We start from the raw sequence: 18,678 nt of genomic DNA on the forward strand, positions 1-18,678 counted from the left end.
ATAATTTTTACAACACCCCATTTATACTTTATTCTTTGTTAAAAACCTCTGATTATGTATATTCCTTGTATTATTAACTATTACCATAACATCTCATTTCACTTGTTATTCTTTAAAATAATATTGTCTTAGGATTTCGCCACAAATGATCTTTGCTCCAATACGGCTGATGATGACCCCTAGATGGGTCGAAACTAGTACCGTATAATTTTGTAATTTTGTGAATATATTGTATTGAAAAGGTGGAAACATTTAAGTTATTATTATTATTATTACTTTTCCGTGGTTTCCCATTTTCACACCAGGCAAATGCTGGGGCTGTACCTTAATTAAGGCCACGGCCGCTTCCTTCCCACTCCTAGCCCTTTCCTGTCCCATCGTCGCCATAAGACCTATCTGTGTCGGTGCGACGTAAAGCAACTAGCAAAAAAAAAAAAATTCCGTTCATTTTAACGTCTGATAAAGGAAAATATTATGCATTTTGTTGCTTGTGTCGGTGTGACATAAATATTATAATTCGTATGTAAGTGTCATAAGTGAGAATGATTAGGTACATTTTATTGTAACCATTTTTATGTTTCCTTAGTTTAAGATTTTAAATTTAATGGTCAATTGTATTGTAACTGTAGATATGTATGCCTTTTATCCTGAACTTTTTTCACCTAGATCGTGGTGCAATATATGTGATGAAATGCAGGAATTACAGACTCTTCCTATTTTTGATTTCCAAAAGTTGGCTGGTATGATTATTTGTCAAAACCAATCAAGGTGTATTTTTTTATTATTTCAAAGTTAATAGTGCAAGTGTATCTGATACAATCCATTTGTTATGCATTGACTTACTTAAATATCTCTGGAAATATTCAGACTAGAAGGCTGTGTGCTATACTGAGTACTGAAAAGCCAACCATATGATAAAAACAGATTTAAAAAATTGAATGTATTGGCCACGGTCGAAAACGGATGGGAACATGCGTTCAGAAATTGAAGCGGACAGAAGGAAAAGAGAAGTTGTAGATGGAAAGACCCTAAATGGTAAAGGAAGACGCACAGATAAAAACATCGATGAACTCCGGCTTTATTATGGAATGGCAATAAGAAACAACACGTTTGAAAAGAGGAGTGTGTTATTAAACTAATGATTCTGCTAATCAACATTTTACTGCAAAACACACTATTACAGCTGTTTTCACTCTAGGCCTTAACCTATATCGTAGTAAGAGGTACCGCCCGATAGTCCGGCATTTTCGGTAATCCGGCACTGGGCCGGTCCCGAACGTGCTGGACTATCGGACTTCTACTGTACTTTGTAATGGAAATGAATGTATGCACCGGATAATATTTGAGATCTATTGTCAGATAAATATAAGCGAATAATTTAACTCATTTATCTTTTGCTTCTCGAATGGCCTGACCTTGTTTGTTTGTTTGGAAGTCTTGCTCGCAGTGGACTTGTTTCCAGCTAGCGAAGTGACACTGGAGTGATTAGTGGGGAGAATCGTGTAGAGGGGAGGAACAGATCATGTTGGGGAGGCAGGGCTTATTTTTACTATGGAGTTGTTTACATATGAGTGGAATGAAGGTTTCAGGTAATATGTTCTTTCTTTCATTGATTTTGTTTAATTTGTTGGACCCCCCTGTGGGTGGGGGATGCAGCTGAAGAGTACACCCACGGTATTCCCTGCCTGTCATAAGAGGCGACTAAAAGGAGCCCAAGGAGCTCTCAACTTGGGAGCATGGGTTGGCGACCATGGGGCCCTTAGCTGAGATCTGGCATTGCTTCCACTTACTTGTGCCAGGCTCCTCACTTTCATCTATCCTGTCCAACTTTCCTTGGTCAACTCTTGTTCTTTTCCGACCCGGTCGGTATTAGAGCATTCGAGGCCTAGGGAGTCTTTCATTTTCATGCCCTTCGTGGCCCTTGACTTTCTTTGTCCGTTACTTCATTTTTTGAAGTGACGGATCCCTTCTTATTTCTTCCTTCTGTTTACCCCTGTGGGTGAGGGGATGCAGACGAAGAATACACCCACGGTATCCCTTGCCTGTCGTAAGAGGTGACTAAAAGGGGCAACCAAGGGATGATTGTATTAGAACCATGCAACTACTTTTGATTAGTACCAACACATGGGGAACACCATGGGTTGCCTCTACTTGCGAGTAGTACCACTATATTAGGTACGAAATAGGCTTGTGATTAGTAGCAGCCGAGAGTGGGTCACTGTGGGTTTCCAGTACCCGTGAGTCTTACCCTTGTGAACAACACCAAGGGTCTGGGCGTTGCCTGTGATTAGTACCACTATATGAGTGGCACCGTGGGTCTGCGTTGCCTGTGCTTAGCACCCACCATATGAGGAACACCACGGGAATACCGGTGCCCGTGATTAGTACACCGCCGGGCAAGTTGGCCGTGCGCGTAGAGGGGTGCAGCTGTGAGCTTGCATCCGGGAGATCGTGGGTTCGAATCCCACTGTCGGCAGCCCTGAAGATGGTTTTCAGTGGTTTCCCATTTTCACACCAGGCAAATGCTGGGGCTGTACCTTAATTAAGGCCACGGCCGCTTCCTTGCAACTCCTAGGCCCTTGTGACGAACACCATCGGTTTGCGTTGCCTATGTGTGGTGCCGTTATGTGAGAACACCATAGGTCTGCGTTACCTGTAAGACGTCCAATATTTGTGAGTAGTACCATCATGTGTGGAACACCGTGAGTCTACGCTACTTTTGGTTAGTACCCCAACAAGACAAATACCATAGTTCTCCTTTACTAGCGATAAGTACCATTATGCGGGGCCGTTGACCTGTATTTTGGACCCCTTTAGACACCAAGCACCCTCGATTCAGGATTGTGATTTAGAAGTGTCTCTTGGTCAGTGATACTATTTTTTATGGTAGTTTTTGGGTAGGGTCCACTGATAATTTTAAATTCATATCCATCCCTTCATTCTTCATGCCATTTTTTTATTTTGGTCAGTGGATGATTTAAAACGTTTAATTTGTCATTTCATTTCGTACCATCAGGGGCTGATGACCTAGATATTAGGCCCTTAAAAAACAATCATCATCATCATCATAAGTTGTTGAAGGGTTTCTATATTGGTCAGTATTGACATAGATCTTTTCTAAAATTATAAGTAAGGGGCCTTTTTGTCCATGTTGTAGAATCTTCAAGTCTTGATGGATTGTTATATATTCATGATTGGAATCTTTGTGGTGCTCACTCATGGTTGAAAAGCGATTATGTTTTATTGGATTATGATGTTCCATGTATTTTATTAAAAAACGTTGGTCCATTTGTCCCACATATGAAGATTTGCAAGAATGGCATTCCAATTTGTAAATGCCTGATTTAGTGTATCTGGTATTGTTGTTGGTGATACGAAAATTGAAAATTATTCTGGAATTGGTGTGGTTGGGTTCTAAAAGCTATTTTCATCTTAAGTTTTTTTTTAAATGTTGGTGATTTGATAAATGTTTTTGTTAAATATAAACATGGAGAACTTCTCTTTAGGGGCGGAATCTTTTGTTAGTTTAGTCTTGGCATTGTTCTTATATTTGTTAATGATTCTATTTATAAGGGCTTTGTTAAATCCATTTTTCTCTTCTATGGTATAGACTGTGTTTATTTCTTTCTTGTATTTTTCTTGAGATGTTGTTGTTGTTGTTGTTTGACTCATCAGTCCATAGACCGGTTTGATGCAGAGCTCCATCCCACCCTATCCTGTGCTAACCTTTTCGTTTCTACGTAACTACTGCATACTATATCTGCTCTAATCTGCTTGTCATATTCATACCTTGGTCTACCCAGGGCTACCGTTCTTACCACCTTCACTTCCTTCAAAAAGCTGCTGCACAAGTCCTGGGTGTCTTAAGATATGTCCTGTCATTCTATCTCTTCTTCTTGTCAAATTTAGCCAAATCGATCTCCTCTCACCAATTCGATTCAGTATCTCTTCATTCGTGATCTGATCTATCCATCCCACTTTCAGCATTCTTCTGTAACCCCACATTTCAAAAGCTTCTATTCTCTTTCTTTCTGAGCTCGCTATCGTCCATATTTCACTTCCATACAATGCCACGCTCCACACAAAAGTCTTCAAAAACATCTTTCTAATTCCTATTTCAGTGTTTGAAGTGAGCAAATTTTTCTTAAGAAAGCTCTTTCTTGCTTGTGCTAGTCTGCATTTTATGTCCTCCTTACTTCTGCCATCGTTAGTTATTTTACTACCCAAGTAACAATATTCATCTACTTCCTTTAAGACTTCATTTCCTAATCTAATATTTCCTGCATCACCTGCCTTTGTTCGACTGCACTCCCTTACTTTGGTTTTGGACTTATTTCTTTTCATCTTGTACTCCTTACCCAAGACTTTGTCCATACCTTTCATTAGCTTCTCGAGATCTTCTGCAGTCTCAGACAAAATAACAATATCATCGAAAAATCTCAAGGTTTTGATTTCCTCTCCTTGGATTGTGATACCCTTTCCAAATTCCTCTTTGATTTCCTTTATTGCCTGTTCTGTGTAAACATTGAAAAAGAGGGTGGGACAAACTGCAGCCTTGCCTCACTCCTTTCTGGATTGATGCTGCTAAGAATCAGTGGATAACTCAGGTGATACTAGACATGATTGATGAATGTCCTGGGTGTCTTAAGATGTGTCCTGTCATTCTATCTCTTCTTCTTGTCAAATTTAGCCAAATCGATCTCCTCTCACCAATTCGATTCAGTATCTCTTCATTCGTGATCTGATCTATCCATCCCACTTTCAGCATTCTCGATTCTTACACTGCAGACTGATTTTTATAGAGATTGTAGATAATTCTTCGTTCTTGGTATCTGATCCCAATCACCTTCAGAATCAATATCCAATCAACATTATCAAAAGCCTTTTGTAGATCTACGAATGCCATGTACGTGGGCTTGTCCTCCTTGATTCGATTCTCTAAGCTCAGACAGAAAGTCAGGATTGCTTCACGTGTTCCTACATTTCTTCTGAAGCCAAATTGATATGTGTTAAAATTTTGCAGGCATGAGATACTAAACTGATGGTGCAGTAGTTTTCACACGTGTCAGCACCGGCTTTCTTGGGAATGGGTATAACAACATTCTGCCAAAAATCGGATGGAACTTCTCTTGTCTCATACATCTTACACGCTAAATGGAATAACCTTGCCACGCTGGTTTCTCGTAAGGCGGTCAGTAATTCAGAGGGGATGTCATCAATTCCAGGTGCCTTGTTCCTATTTAGGTCTCTCACAGCTCTGTCAAACTCTGACCTCAAAATTGGGTCTCCCATTTCATCAGCATCCAACAGCCTCTTCTTGTTCCAGAACCAAATTATCTACATCTTTACCTTGATACAACTATTGGCTATGTTCTTGCCATCTTTCTGCTTTGTCTTCTTTCCCTAGAAGTGGCTTTCCATCTGAGCTCTCATTATTCATACACCCCAGATTTCCTTTCTCCAAAGGTTTCCTTGATTTTCCTGTATGCAGCATCTACCTTCCCTAGGACCATACAACCTTCAACATCCTTGCACTTCTCCTTCAGCCATTCTTCCTTAGCTACCTTGCACTTTCTATCTACTTCATTCCTTAATCACCTGTATTCTTTTCTGCCCCCTCTTCATTTCTAGCATTCTTGTATTTTCGTCATTCATCAATCATGTCTAGTATCACCTGAGTTATCCACTGATTCTTAGTTGATCTTTTCTTCCTTCCTAACATTTCTTCAGCAGCCCTACTGACTTAATTTTTTTATGACTATCCACTCTTCCTCTATTGTTTCCTTCAGCCTTTTCATTTAGCCCTTGTGCAACATGTTCCTTGAAACAATCCCTCACACTCTTTTCTTTCAACTTGTCTAGATCCCATCTTTTTGCATTCTTTCCTTTCTTCAATTTTTTCAACTTCAGATGGCATTTCATGACCAGCAAGTTGTGGTCAGAGTCTACGTTTGCTCCTGGGAAATTTTGCAATCCAACACCTTGTTTCTGAATCTCTGCGTAATCATAATGAAGTCTATTTGATACCTTCCAGTGTCTCCAGGTTTCGTCCACGTATACAGCCGTCGTTTGTGGTGTTTGTACCAAGTATTGACAAGGACTAAGTTTTGATCAGTACAGAATTCAACCAGCTGAGTTCCTCTTTCGTTCCTTTGTCCCAATCCGAATTCTCCTACTGTATTACCTTCTCTTCCTTGGCCTACCACTGCATTCCAGTCTCCCATCACAATTAGATTGTCGTCGCCTTTTACATATTGTATTAAATCTTCTATCTCTTCATATATTCTTTCGATTTCCTCATCATGCACCTGCACTATTGTGGTGGGCATTGGTTTGGTGTCTATCTTGACGACTAATTCTTTCACTATGCTTTTCGTAGTAGCTTACCCGCTGCCCTATTTTCTTCATTAATAAAACAACTGCTGCATTTCCCCTGTTTGGTTTTGTGTTGATAATTCGGTAGTCGCCTGACCAGAAATCCTGTTCTTCCTGCCAACGTACTTCACTTATACCAACTACATTTAACTTTAGTCTATCGATGTACCTTTTCAGATTTTCTAGCCTGCCACAATAATTCAAACTTCTTACATTCCATGCTCCTACTCGCAGAACGTCAGTATCCATCTTCCTGTTGATTGACCCCTCTTGTGTAGTCCCCACCTGGAGATCCAAACGGGGGACTAGTTTACCTCCGGAATATTTTACCTGGGAGGAAGCCGGCATCAGTACATCATTCGTACAGAGAGAGCTGCATGTCCTCGGGAGTTAGTTGTGGCTCTTGTTTCCCGTTGCTTCAGCTGTGTAGCAGTATCAACACAGCTAAGCCATGTTGAGTATTATTACAAGGCCGTATCAGTCAATCATCTACCGTAAACTGCCACCCTTGCAACTTCCAAAAGGCTGCTACCCCCCCTTTCGATGAACCATTCGTTAGTCTGGTCTCTCAACCGATACCCGTCCGATATGGTTGCACCTGCGGCTCGGTTATCTGCTTCATTGGGACACGCAAGCCTCTCCACCGTGGCAAGGTCACATGGAAATAAAAGAATTTTTATTGCTTTAAGATGCTATTATAAGCTGCATTTTTATGTGCACCTGGATGTAGAGAAGTTTGTTGGATAGTATTGATTGTGTGTGTTGGTTTCCTACGTATATTGGCGGATAATGTGTTATTGTGGCTGCTTGTAATGGTTATATCAAGATAATTAAGTGAATTATTATTTTCGGACTATAGTGAATTTTATGTGTGGATCAATATTATTAAGTTGTTCGAGTACTACGCTTCAGGCTAGCAACCCGTTGGATGGACATTTGATTGCTTTCAAGTCTTGCAAAAGGAAAAGAAACCGGATGTATATTATAGATGATGAACATGGCAAAGAAAAGGTTAATGATAAGAATAATAAGTGAAAGAAAAAGAATATATTTATGTGTGCTACATGGAATGTACAGAGAATAGCACACAAAGACTATCAACTAGGTGAAATTCTCTCAAAAAGGGATATCTCGATTGCTTCATTCTCTGAAACCAAACGTAAACTACAAGGTTGAAAAGAAACGGTAAATTACCTACAATCCTATAGTGGGGTCAAACAAGAGGATAGAGGCCAAGCGGGAGTCTTGATCATGATGCATGAACGACTAAGATCAAGAATAGATAACTACACTTTCTGGAATTAAAGAATTATTTCGATGAGGCTAAAGCTATCCAAAGGCTGTCTGACGGTCCTAGGTGTTTATGCCCCAGTAGAGGGACGATTAGAAGACAATGGAAATGATAGTTTCTATAGGGACGATTAGAAGACAATGGAAATGATATTCTATAACAATTTACAGAAAGTAATTAACAAAATTAATAAGTGAGATATGATGCTTTTACTGGGAGATTTTAATGCCAGGGTAGGAAATCGCAAAATTCAGAACAATACAGGAACAAATGGGGAAGAAACTTGCAATCAGAAGGAAATTTACTGACTTTGTTCTCTTCAGTCGGTTAAAAATAATGAACCTGTTGTCCGACTCGTTGGCTAAACGGTCAGCGTACTGGCCTTCGGTTCAGAGGGTCCTGGGTTCGATTCCCGGCCAGGTCGGGGATTTTAACCTTAATTGGTTGATTCCAATGGCCCGGGGGCTGGGTGTATGTGTTGTCTTCATCATCATTTCATCCTCATCACGACGCGCAGGTCGCCTAAAGGCGTCAATTAGAAAGACCTGCACCTGGCGAGCCAAACCCGTCCTGGGATATCCCGGCACTAAAAGCCATACAAAATTTCATTTCAATGAACCTGTTTCCACATAAGGACGTCATAAGTTCACGTGGTCAGCTAAGAATCGGTGATCTGTCATGGATTATGTCATCTGCAACCAAAAGCTAGCGGAATTAATTTTAGATGTTAGAGTATATCGAGGCCCTGAAATGGAAACAGATCATTTCTCAGTAGTTTCACCACTCCGCATAAAGCCAATATGGATGAAGAAAAATACACCCTGCGTGGAACAAAAAGAAACAACTTATAAAATTGGTCTTTTAAGTGATCCAAGTATAAAATGGCTATACCAAAATAGACTTAATAATCTAATTCAAGCAAAACCAGTGAGTGCCAATGTAGAGGAAGAATGGTCAAATATTAGCTTAGCTTTGAAACAAGCAGCTTTTTAAAGTTTAGGAATAAAAAGAAAATGGAAGAGAAAACAAGGGCCTGAGAATCTGGGATGAAGAGATAAAAATGGTCATATCAGAGAAAAGAGATACTTACAAGAAATTTGTCAACTGGTAAAATAGAAGATAAATTAAATACAATTATAAGAGAGCAGTAGCTAAACGAGAAGTTAGACAAAAACACACAGAAAGTTATGAAAATTTTGTATCTGCATTGGAAACAGACTTAACAAGACCACAACCACAAACTTATAAAATTCTGAAGAAATTAAACAGGGAAGTTAAGGAAGAGGTAAAACTTGAAACAATACCACCAAATGACTGGCTTAATTATTTTCAAACACTCTAGATAAGTTCAAAAAATGAAATGTTAACTTTGCCAATATCTAACAACAATACATTGGAATCTCTAACATTAGAAGGCCTAGATCAAACTTTGAAGAAACTAAGGAATGGTAAGGCACCTGGAGAGGATGCAATACATGCTGAACTGTTCAAATATTCAAGTAAAACTTTCAAACAAAGATTTCTCAGCTTTTAAAATCAAATTTGGAATTGAGACAATCCACCAGAAAGTTGGCAGAAGGCAATAGGTTATCCCTCTTCATAAACAAAAAAGGTGACATAAAGAAACGTAAAAATTACAGATGAATCAGCATTGTTAACTCAGGTTATAAAATATATGCAAATATCATTAAAGATAAGTTGCAGCAACATTATGAAGATAAAATGGCTGGAATGAACAACAAGGTTTCCGTAAAGGGCGCTCCTGCACTGATGCATATTTCACTATGAAGATCTTAATAGAAAAACATAGAGAATTCAATTCGGAAACACACATTGCATTTGTGGACTTTAAAAAGGCCTTTGACCGAGTAAACAGAAACAAATTGCTTGAAATTCTAAAACAAGAATGTCTCTCAACAGATTATTAACAATATCTACAGCATCTACAAATCCAATCTTTATTTCTATAAAATTGAACAAGAACCAGACCGCGTGGAATTCAATAAATGGTGGTGTAAGACAAGGCTGCGGACTCTCCCTTCTACTTTTTATAACCTATATGAATGCAATAATGGAAACTTGGAAACAAGGACGCCATGGATCAATATCAATAAATAGACGCCTTGTTATACCTTTTATGGTTTGTATTGAAACTATCAGAAATATTATTCGCCCAGGTACATTAGCTATCCGTTTAGCTGCCAATATAATTGCAGGTCATCTCCTTTTAACTCTTTTAGGGAATACTGGGCCTTCCTTAATTCTTTCTACACTGAACACCTAGACGTCACATTATATGCTGACAATGTTGCGTTGCTTGCTACGACGGAAGATGACCTACAGAGATTAGTTTTCAATCTAAAAAATGTTTCCTCAGATTTTAATATGATTATTTCAACAGAAAAGAAAAATAATGGCCTTCATGGGAAGAGAACCATTTCCTAGTAAAATATGTTTAGATAATACAATATTGGAAAGAGTAAATGTGTTCAGTTATCTCAGGTACAACTTATCATACCAATAAGAATTAGGTACCAGAAAAAATTACTAAATACACAAAAACTACAGGAATAATAAACAACATCATGAAATCATCACTTGTTCAGAAACATACTCGATTGCATCTTTATAATACACTAGCTAAACCAACACTTTGTTACGGGTCTGAGGCATGGACGTTAAGATCTCAAGACTTGTCTATAGCTACAGTCGCTTAAGTGCGGCCAGTGTCCAGTAATCAAGAGGTAGTGGGTTCGAGCCCCACTGTCGGCAGCCCTGAAGATGGTTTTCCGTGGTTTCCCATTTTTGCACCAGGCAAATGCCGGGGCTGTACCTTAATTAAGGCCACAGCTGCTTCCTTCCGCTTCCTAGGCCTTTCGTATCCCATCGTCGCCATAAGACATATCTGTGTCAGTGCGACGTAAAGAAAAAAAAAAAGACGACGACTTGTCTTGAATTACAGCACATGAAATGACATTCATGCATCGTACAGCAGGGTATACAAAATGGGACCATAAAATGAATGAAGAGGTGCTGAAAGAACTGAAAAAATAACCGATAACTGACTATATCTACAGTTATCACGAAAGCTGGAAACGTCATATACAAAGGGTGGAACCTGGCAGATTGCCAAAAGAGAGTCTTCGATACCAACCCAGAGAAAAAAGATCTGTAGGACGTCCAATGAAGAGATGGAGAGAAAATGCAAGACCGTAACGGGACACATGGCCCAGTACTAGGAAGGAAGATGATGATGACGAGTACTACGTCACTGTTCGTGGTGTGTAGGTCTAGGATAGTGAAGGTATCAGCATTACGTGTTCACTGTCTTATGCCATTGATTTTTCCAGTGATGTAAAATTGCTCTAAATGATGTGATATATATATCAGCTAGAATCCCCGATGCCAGTGACATATTGAAAACGAACAATCTATGTGTATATCAGGCATTAATTTTTAGGTAAGAGGCCCACTAACCTCACATTATTACATGTTTTAAGAGCTACATCAACCATGACTACACAAGAAATAGACTGTTTTAGAACTCGTACAGCATTTTATAAATTATATTTTAAGTGTAACACAATATTAGCAATATGTCTTTGTAATTTTATGCATTACCCACTGACGATGGCTCAAAAATGAGTTGAAACGCGTTTGGGTGAAGCAACTCTGTCTTAATAGATGGTAATACGTATCAAACAGGAGGATTGTTAATAAAGTTTTCTTGTTTTAAAGGACCATAGACTGTTAGAAAATAACTGAAACACTTGTTAAGTATTGTTGGACTCAGTTAAGATTGATAGTAGCACTCCTAGCAGGACATGCATCTGTGAAGAAGTGCTTCAGCAAAATGAGAATTCTAAAGAGCAACCTAGAATGCATACCGTACAGGAAGGAGATGGAAACTACCTGTTATACACAGTTCAAAAAAAATTAGGAGAACATGTTTTGTAACGTTTGGTATGTGAACGTTAATTTGGTAGATGGGGTTTCAATGGTCATACAGCATGCCTTGAGACCTTAGCTACTCAGAGTATGTCAAATCGAAGTTATACTCCATCTGTAGGCATAGCCTTGCATTAAATTGTCAGGTGACCCCTCAAAGCAAAGTGAATAGCAGTGCGTCCATGTGTTGTTGTGAGGTACACAAACTACTGTGGTCATTTGAGCATGTTGTACGTAAACCAGCATATCCCATGAGACATCTTAACGAGGTTGAAGTCGCAAAGGTCGTCACTTTGATCCAGGAAGGATGGACTTTTCGTCGTGTTGCTGCGGATCTCAAATGTCTCTCCGTCAGTTATTCAACGCTTGTGGAATCACTACAGTGAGACAGGCCAGTTCACAAGGAGGGTTGGACACGGTCCTGGATGCATGACAACCCCACAGGATGACCGATATCTGACCATCTGTGCATTGTGGTGTCATTCAGCAACTGCCAAAAACTGCAACAAGACCTCAGGAACGTCAGGGGAGTCACGGTGTCTGGCCAGACAGTAAGGAACAGGTTCAGAGAAGTGTCCTTACGACCCAGATGTCCTGTTCTAGTGCTCCATTTAACGCAGGAACATCGCGCAGCTCGCCTTCTGTTTGCCCGTACCCACGTCAACTGGCATCTTCGCCAATGGAGACCTGTGTTGTTCACACACGAGTCCAGATTTCCCCTGACACAGCGTGATGAACGTCAACGTGTATGGAGACGCCGTGGTGAGCAGTACATGCCAAATGTTGTCCAGGAAGGCTGTGATGTGTGGGGTGGCATCAGTATTGATGGTCGTATGGATCTTGTCGTCGTTCGTGGTAATCTTAGTGCTGCGGGGTACATCGAGCAGATACTGCTACAGCATGTGTTAGTTGCTGCATACAGTGCAATGCCAGGGTTCATGTAGTGCGCATCACCAGAGCTGTCTTGCAGGAACTGGATATTTAAGAGATGGAATTGCCAGCAGTGAGTCCCGACCTTAATTCTATCGAACATGTGTGGGACAGGCTTGACAGAAGTGTTCATGGACGTCCTGTTCTACCACAGACTCTCCAACACCTCGAACAGGCTCTCATTGAAGAATAGGACCTGATATTGCAACGTGACCTCCGTCGACTTATACGGAGCATACCACGTAGGTGCCAAGCTGTGATAAGTGCTCATGGAGGCATACACCATACTGAAGCTCTCCGACTGTGATAAAAATCCACCCTGGAGGACTGTTATCACTTAGTTTATGCCCCTATTTAGACATTTCCACTTTTTTTCCCCTTCAACATCATTGTGTTCACACTTGTTTCAGTTGAGCTGAGTTCTAGAAGACTCATCTAGTGCTGATATTTTAGTGTTTCACCTGGTCTGTGAGGTGTGGTTTTCCAATTGGAGGAAAACTGAGAGCTTGCATAGGACATGTGATTGTGATGAGTGTTTTAAAAATTTTTACTTGTCTTAAATTTCATGCTTGCTTCATATATATTATTTATTTATTTATTTATTTATTTATTTATTTATTTATTTATTTATTTATTTATTTATTTACACTGACTGACAGAGCAAATGCAACACCAAGAAGGAGTGGTCAGAACTTTATGCCAATTGCAGGGTAGACTGACGTCACTGAGGTATGCTCATGATGTGAAATGCGCCGCTGTGCTGCGCACGTAGCGAACGATAAATGGGACACGGCGTTGGCGAATGGCCCACTTCGTACCGTGATTTCTCAGCCGACAGTCATTGTAGAACGTGTTGTCGTGTGCCACAGGACACGTGTATAGCTAAGAATGCCAGGCCGCCGTCAACGGAGGCATTTCCAGCAGACAGACGACTTTACGAGGGGTATGGTGATCGGTCTGAGAAGGGCAGGTTGGTCGCTTCGTCAAATCGCAGCCGATACCCATAGGGATGTGTCCACGGTGCAGCGCCTGTGGCGAAGATGGTTGGCGCAGGGACATGTGGCACGTGCGAGGGGTCCAGGCGCAGCCCGAGTGACGTCAGCACGCGAGGATCGGCGCATCCGCCGCCAGGCGGTGGCAGCCCCGCACGCCACGTCAACCGCCATTCTTCAGCATGTGCAAGACACCCTAGCTGTTCCAATATCGACCAGAACAATTTCCCGTCGATTGGTTGAAGGAGGCCTGCACTCCCGGCGTCCGCTCAGAAGACTACCATTGACTCCACAGCATAGACGTGCACGCCTGGCATGGTGCCGGGCTAGAGCGACTTGGATGAGGGAATGGCGGAACGTCGTGTTCTCCGATGAGTCACGCTTCTGTTCTGTCACTGATAGTCACCGCAGACGAGTGTGGCGTCGGCGTGGAGAAAGGTCAAATCCGGCAGTAACTGTGGAGCGCCCTACCGCTAGACAAAGCGGCATCATGGTTTGGGGCGCTATTGCGTATGATTCCACGTCACCTCTAGTGCGTATTCAAGACACGTTAAATGCCCACCGCTACGTGCAGCATGTGCTGCGGCCAGTGGCACTCCCGTACCTTCAGGGGCTGCCCAATGCTCTGTTTCAGCAGGATAATGCCAGCCCACACACTGCTCGCATCTCCCAACAGGCTCTACGAGGTGTACAGATGCTTCCATGGCCAGCGTACTCTCCGGATCTCTCACCAATCGAACACGTGTTGGATCTCATTGGACGCCGTTTGCAAACTCTGCCCCAGCCTCGTACAGACGACCAACTGTGGCAAATGGTTGACAGAGAATGGAGAACCATCCCTCAGGACACCATCCGCACTCTTATTGACTCTGTACCTCGACGTGTTTCTGCGTGCATCGCCGCTCGCGGTGGTCCTACATCCTACTGAGTCGATGCTGTGCGCATTGTGTAACCTGCATATCGGTTTGAAATAAACATCAATTATTCGTCCGTGCCGTCTCTGTTTTTTCCCCAACTTTCATCCCTTTCGAACCACTCCTTCTTGGTGTTGCATTTGCTCTGTCAGTCAGTGTATTTATTTATTTATTTATTTATTTATTTATTTATTTATTTATTTATTTATTTATGTCTTGCCTTTACTTTGCATTTTGATTGATGATGGTCTCTGTAAGACCGAAACTAGTTTCAACAAATATATGTCATTTTTTTAAGGTTACAACAAACAGTATTGAATAGGTGGAAACCTTCAGTATCTGTTTTACACTTCTGAAATTGAATGCGAATCCATCAGTGTTCTTTTGTATATTTCAACGGTAGAGAATAAAGGTTTAGTTGGTAATATACCTGGTTGTGAGGTATTGATTTGTGGAGCATGGCACATGTTCAAAAACATGTTCCCCAATTTTTTTGAACTGCGTATAATCTGCATGTGAGGCTCAAGCCCGCAAGAGAACAAGTTATTTGGGAATACAGTCATTGAATAAAAGGAATTAAGCACAAACTCATTGCTGGGAATGTAATCTAAGAACACTGGAATAATGGACATTGCCCATACAGGGGGAGAAATATGGAACACCTCAGTGAAGAGCTCTTTATAATGGAGTGAAGCGATCAAGAATTTCACTTGTGGAAGAGCACAAGAGAGAATAACATGGAGGTCTCTCAGAAGGTGTCGTGGAGTATCACAGTCCTCGGAGTCCGACTCGTTGGCTGAACGGTCAGCGTACTGGCCTTCGGTTCAGAGGGTCCCGGGTTCGATTCCTGGCCGGGTCGGGGATTTTAACCTTAATTGGTTAATTCCAATGGCCCGGGGGCTGGGTGTATGTGTTATCATCATCATCATTTCATCCTCATCACAACGCGCAGGTCGCCTACAGGCGTCAAATAGAAAGACCTGCACCTGGGGAGCCGAACCCGTTCTGGGATATCCCGGCACTAAAAGCCATACGACATTTCATTTCATTACAGTCCTCAGAAGTGTGGGGGAAACATGTTACCGTATATTAATGATAAAATGGCATTATTTTTCGCTGTCAGCTTCGTCAATAATTTATTTACAGATTTTACTTCATAACAGTATTGCTTTCAAATCACTAGCTATTTTTTTATGTTGGTATTATAAATATTTACATTTTCATTCATAATTTAGTTCTTTTTGTTGATTTACAATTTACTTGCAAGTGAAAAATCAACAATATATTTCTGTTCCAGGATCCATACTTTCGTATGACTCGAGATGTTGCTCCAAGACTAGGCTACCATAAACCTGCTCTATTACACTCTTCATTCTTTCCTGCTTTGCAGGGAGCTCAAACTAAGATGTCTGCTAGTGATCCAAATACGTCTATCTTCCTGACCGATACTCCTAAACAAATTAAGAACAAGGTATGGCAGAAAGAGTTGAATATCTGGTTTAATCATGCAGTACTCAGAAAAATTTGCTTATGTTATTTGACTCTTAATGTAATGTAGATTTATGCTGGGTAGGTTTCTTTTTGTTTTTTCAGCTTTAAGTTCATTTAAGAAATAAGCATGATTCTCCATGCGGTTAGGACACGCAGCTGTGAGCTTCCATCCGGGGGGATAGTGGGTTCGATCCCCACTGTCGGCAGCCCTGAAGAGGGTTTTCCGTGGTTTCCCATTTTCACACCAAGCAAATGCTGGGACTGTACCTTAATTAAGGCCATGGCCGCTTCTTCCGTTCGTCAATTCATTTGGGATGACTCATTTCCCAAGCTTGCAAGTTCACACCGTACAAAACATATCTTGTACCAATTCTAACATACTGACTGGAAGCAGCAACGTTGACTAAATCGGCACAAAGTTGCCTACAGGCCACTGAAATGAAGGTCTTTCGGTCATGTCTCCAAAAGACGAGACACAAAATAAGGAATGAAGGTATTTGGCAACAACCTGGATTGGACAGGAGCCTGTTGGAAACCTTAAAATTAAGCAGATTACGGTGGTATGGACATATGAGAAGGATGATTCCATTTAGAACCCCAAGAGCATACTATGAAAGGAATGTTGTTGGTAAGAGGCCCAGAGGGAGGCCTTGTGATAGTTGGGAGAAGCAAATTTTCAAAGACCTTGCCAAACGTGATGTAAATTGGCAACAAAAGGTAGAACATCAGCTGTATATGGACAGGACGAACTGGAAGAGGCTCGTCAACACCCACACCTGGCTTGCTGGAGCGGAAAATTGATGATGATAAAGATTGCTTGTGACAACGGAATGTCATTTTATGAAGAGTGAATTTATTGGGAATACTACATACTGTACCCTATATTTCTGTCAATACTTTTATACGAGACATCACAATTGCTCTAATCTATTACCGTGAAGTTTTTCAGTCTGTTGAAACTAATGTAGAATTAATAAAATTGGAAAATACCTGAAAAGGGAAACGTGTAATAACTTATTATATCCATTCATTCTTCGTCCTCACATTTTGAATTGTGGTCAGTGGATGTTTTTGGACTTTTAATTTGTCATTTCATGTCATTTCGTGTCCGACTCGTTGGCTGAACGGTCAGCATATTGGCCTTCGGTTCAGAGGGTTCCGGGTTCGATGTAATATATACATCGGAACTTAGTAGTAAACTTAATACTAAATACAATGGTCTTATGCTTTTTACATAGTTACAATATGTACAGTATGTACATTAACTTTGCCAGAATTTACGAACAATGAATTAATTTATTTTATAATGACTAGACAATCAAATTGTAGATTGGATTGATCACAGCATGAAATGGGTTTCTCAAATTGTGATAAATCTCAGTCAATAGTTTTAATTCTTGACCTTAAGATTTAGTATTAGGTTGAAGATGTCCATAACTAGGGCGAAACATGTCCCTAACTGGTGTTTTTAATTCATGTAGAATTTAATCACTAAAAATATATATTTGTATTGAAAAGGTGGACACAATAATTGTAATCTTGCAAGTGTTTGACTCCCCTGGGTTCAGAATAGATCTGCGCTACCTATGAGTAGTACAACTTTACGAGAAACACCATGGGTGTACATTGCTTGTGATTAGTACCACTATGTGAGACAAACCACGGGTTTGGCTGGCACCCGTGGTCAGTACCATCATGTGCGAAAACCATGGGTGTGCGCTACCTGAGTAGTTCCATTATGTGACGAATACTGTGGGTTTCTATTACCTGTAGTTGTTACCGTAATGTGTCATACACCGTGGGGGTACATTGCCTATGATTAGTAGCACTTTGTGAGCAACACCATGGGTATACGTTGCCTGTGATTAGTTCCACTTAGTGAGGGGCACCACATTAATACCGGCGCCCTTCATCAGTCCATGTTTATTGTGAAACAATTGGCATGTCGCAAACAATGTCAAGCTCTCATTGCAACAGTGGCATTGGGTGGTCTTGGAAGACCCTCCGTACTCACCAGACATGAGTCCTTGTGACTTTGACTGTTTCCAAAATTCACTAGTTGAAGGCAAGCTGCAAAAAATCCAGCAGGAGAGCCAGTTTCAAGTATTAAACAATATGTAGTAACAAGGTGCAAGAAGCAGGAGCAAGAGGTGTAGCAATGAACTGGTTTAAGACTTATCTCAGTAACAGATCACAGTTCGTATCATATAAAACTGGAAAAAGTTTATCTCTCCCTATATTCATTGGTGTTGCGCCGCATAGCCGGACACAGATGTTGCTCCAGAAATCTGTAATAGTAGTCACTATCGTTGGTTTGTCCTTCGGGCACGGCATATGTAAGAATAGCACCCTCATAGTCATTTTGCCACAATCGGCATAAGCTTTACCTGACTGGGTTCCTGTCAAAATTTCTGTGGACATAGTGATTCGATTGACACTTTAATTCAGGCTTATGTCCACGTCTCATCTATGGCTATAATACGCTGCAGAAATGGGTCTCCTTTGTTGTGGTATATGTCCAGGTTGATGTCAGCCTGTGCATACTGGTGCCATTTCTGTACGTCGGTGAATTGATGCGGAACCCAACAGAATGCTATTTTTCTTGTGTTAAGACATTTTGTGAGTATGTGTCACACCGTTTGATGACTGAGACCAACCTTTATCGATAATTCCCAGACATTCCATCGATGGTCTACAGAAATGAGACCATTCACAACGTCAATCTTTGCCACTACTT

General features: G+C 40.9%; 1 protein-coding gene across 2 annotated transcripts in view; it reads left to right on the plus strand.

Moving 5' to 3' along the window:
• Window positions 1-18,678, plus strand: part of TrpRS (Tryptophanyl-tRNA synthetase) — an 84,744-nt gene that overhangs the window by 39,678 nt on the left and 26,388 nt on the right. The window contains exon 5 of one of the 2 annotated variants that reach the window (XM_067137581.2): window positions 15,748-15,921. In XM_067137581.2, coding sequence (XP_066993682.2) covers window positions 15,748-15,921 — 174 coding nt within the window. The remainder of the gene's footprint in view (window positions 1-15,747; window positions 15,922-18,678) is intronic. The other variant, XM_067137582.2, reaches the window with a different exon arrangement.

This window comes from Anabrus simplex, chromosome 1, assembly GCF_040414725.1.
Source record: "Anabrus simplex isolate iqAnaSimp1 chromosome 1, ASM4041472v1, whole genome shotgun sequence".
In the NCBI taxonomy this organism is placed as follows: Eukaryota; Metazoa; Arthropoda; class Insecta; order Orthoptera; family Tettigoniidae; genus Anabrus; species Anabrus simplex.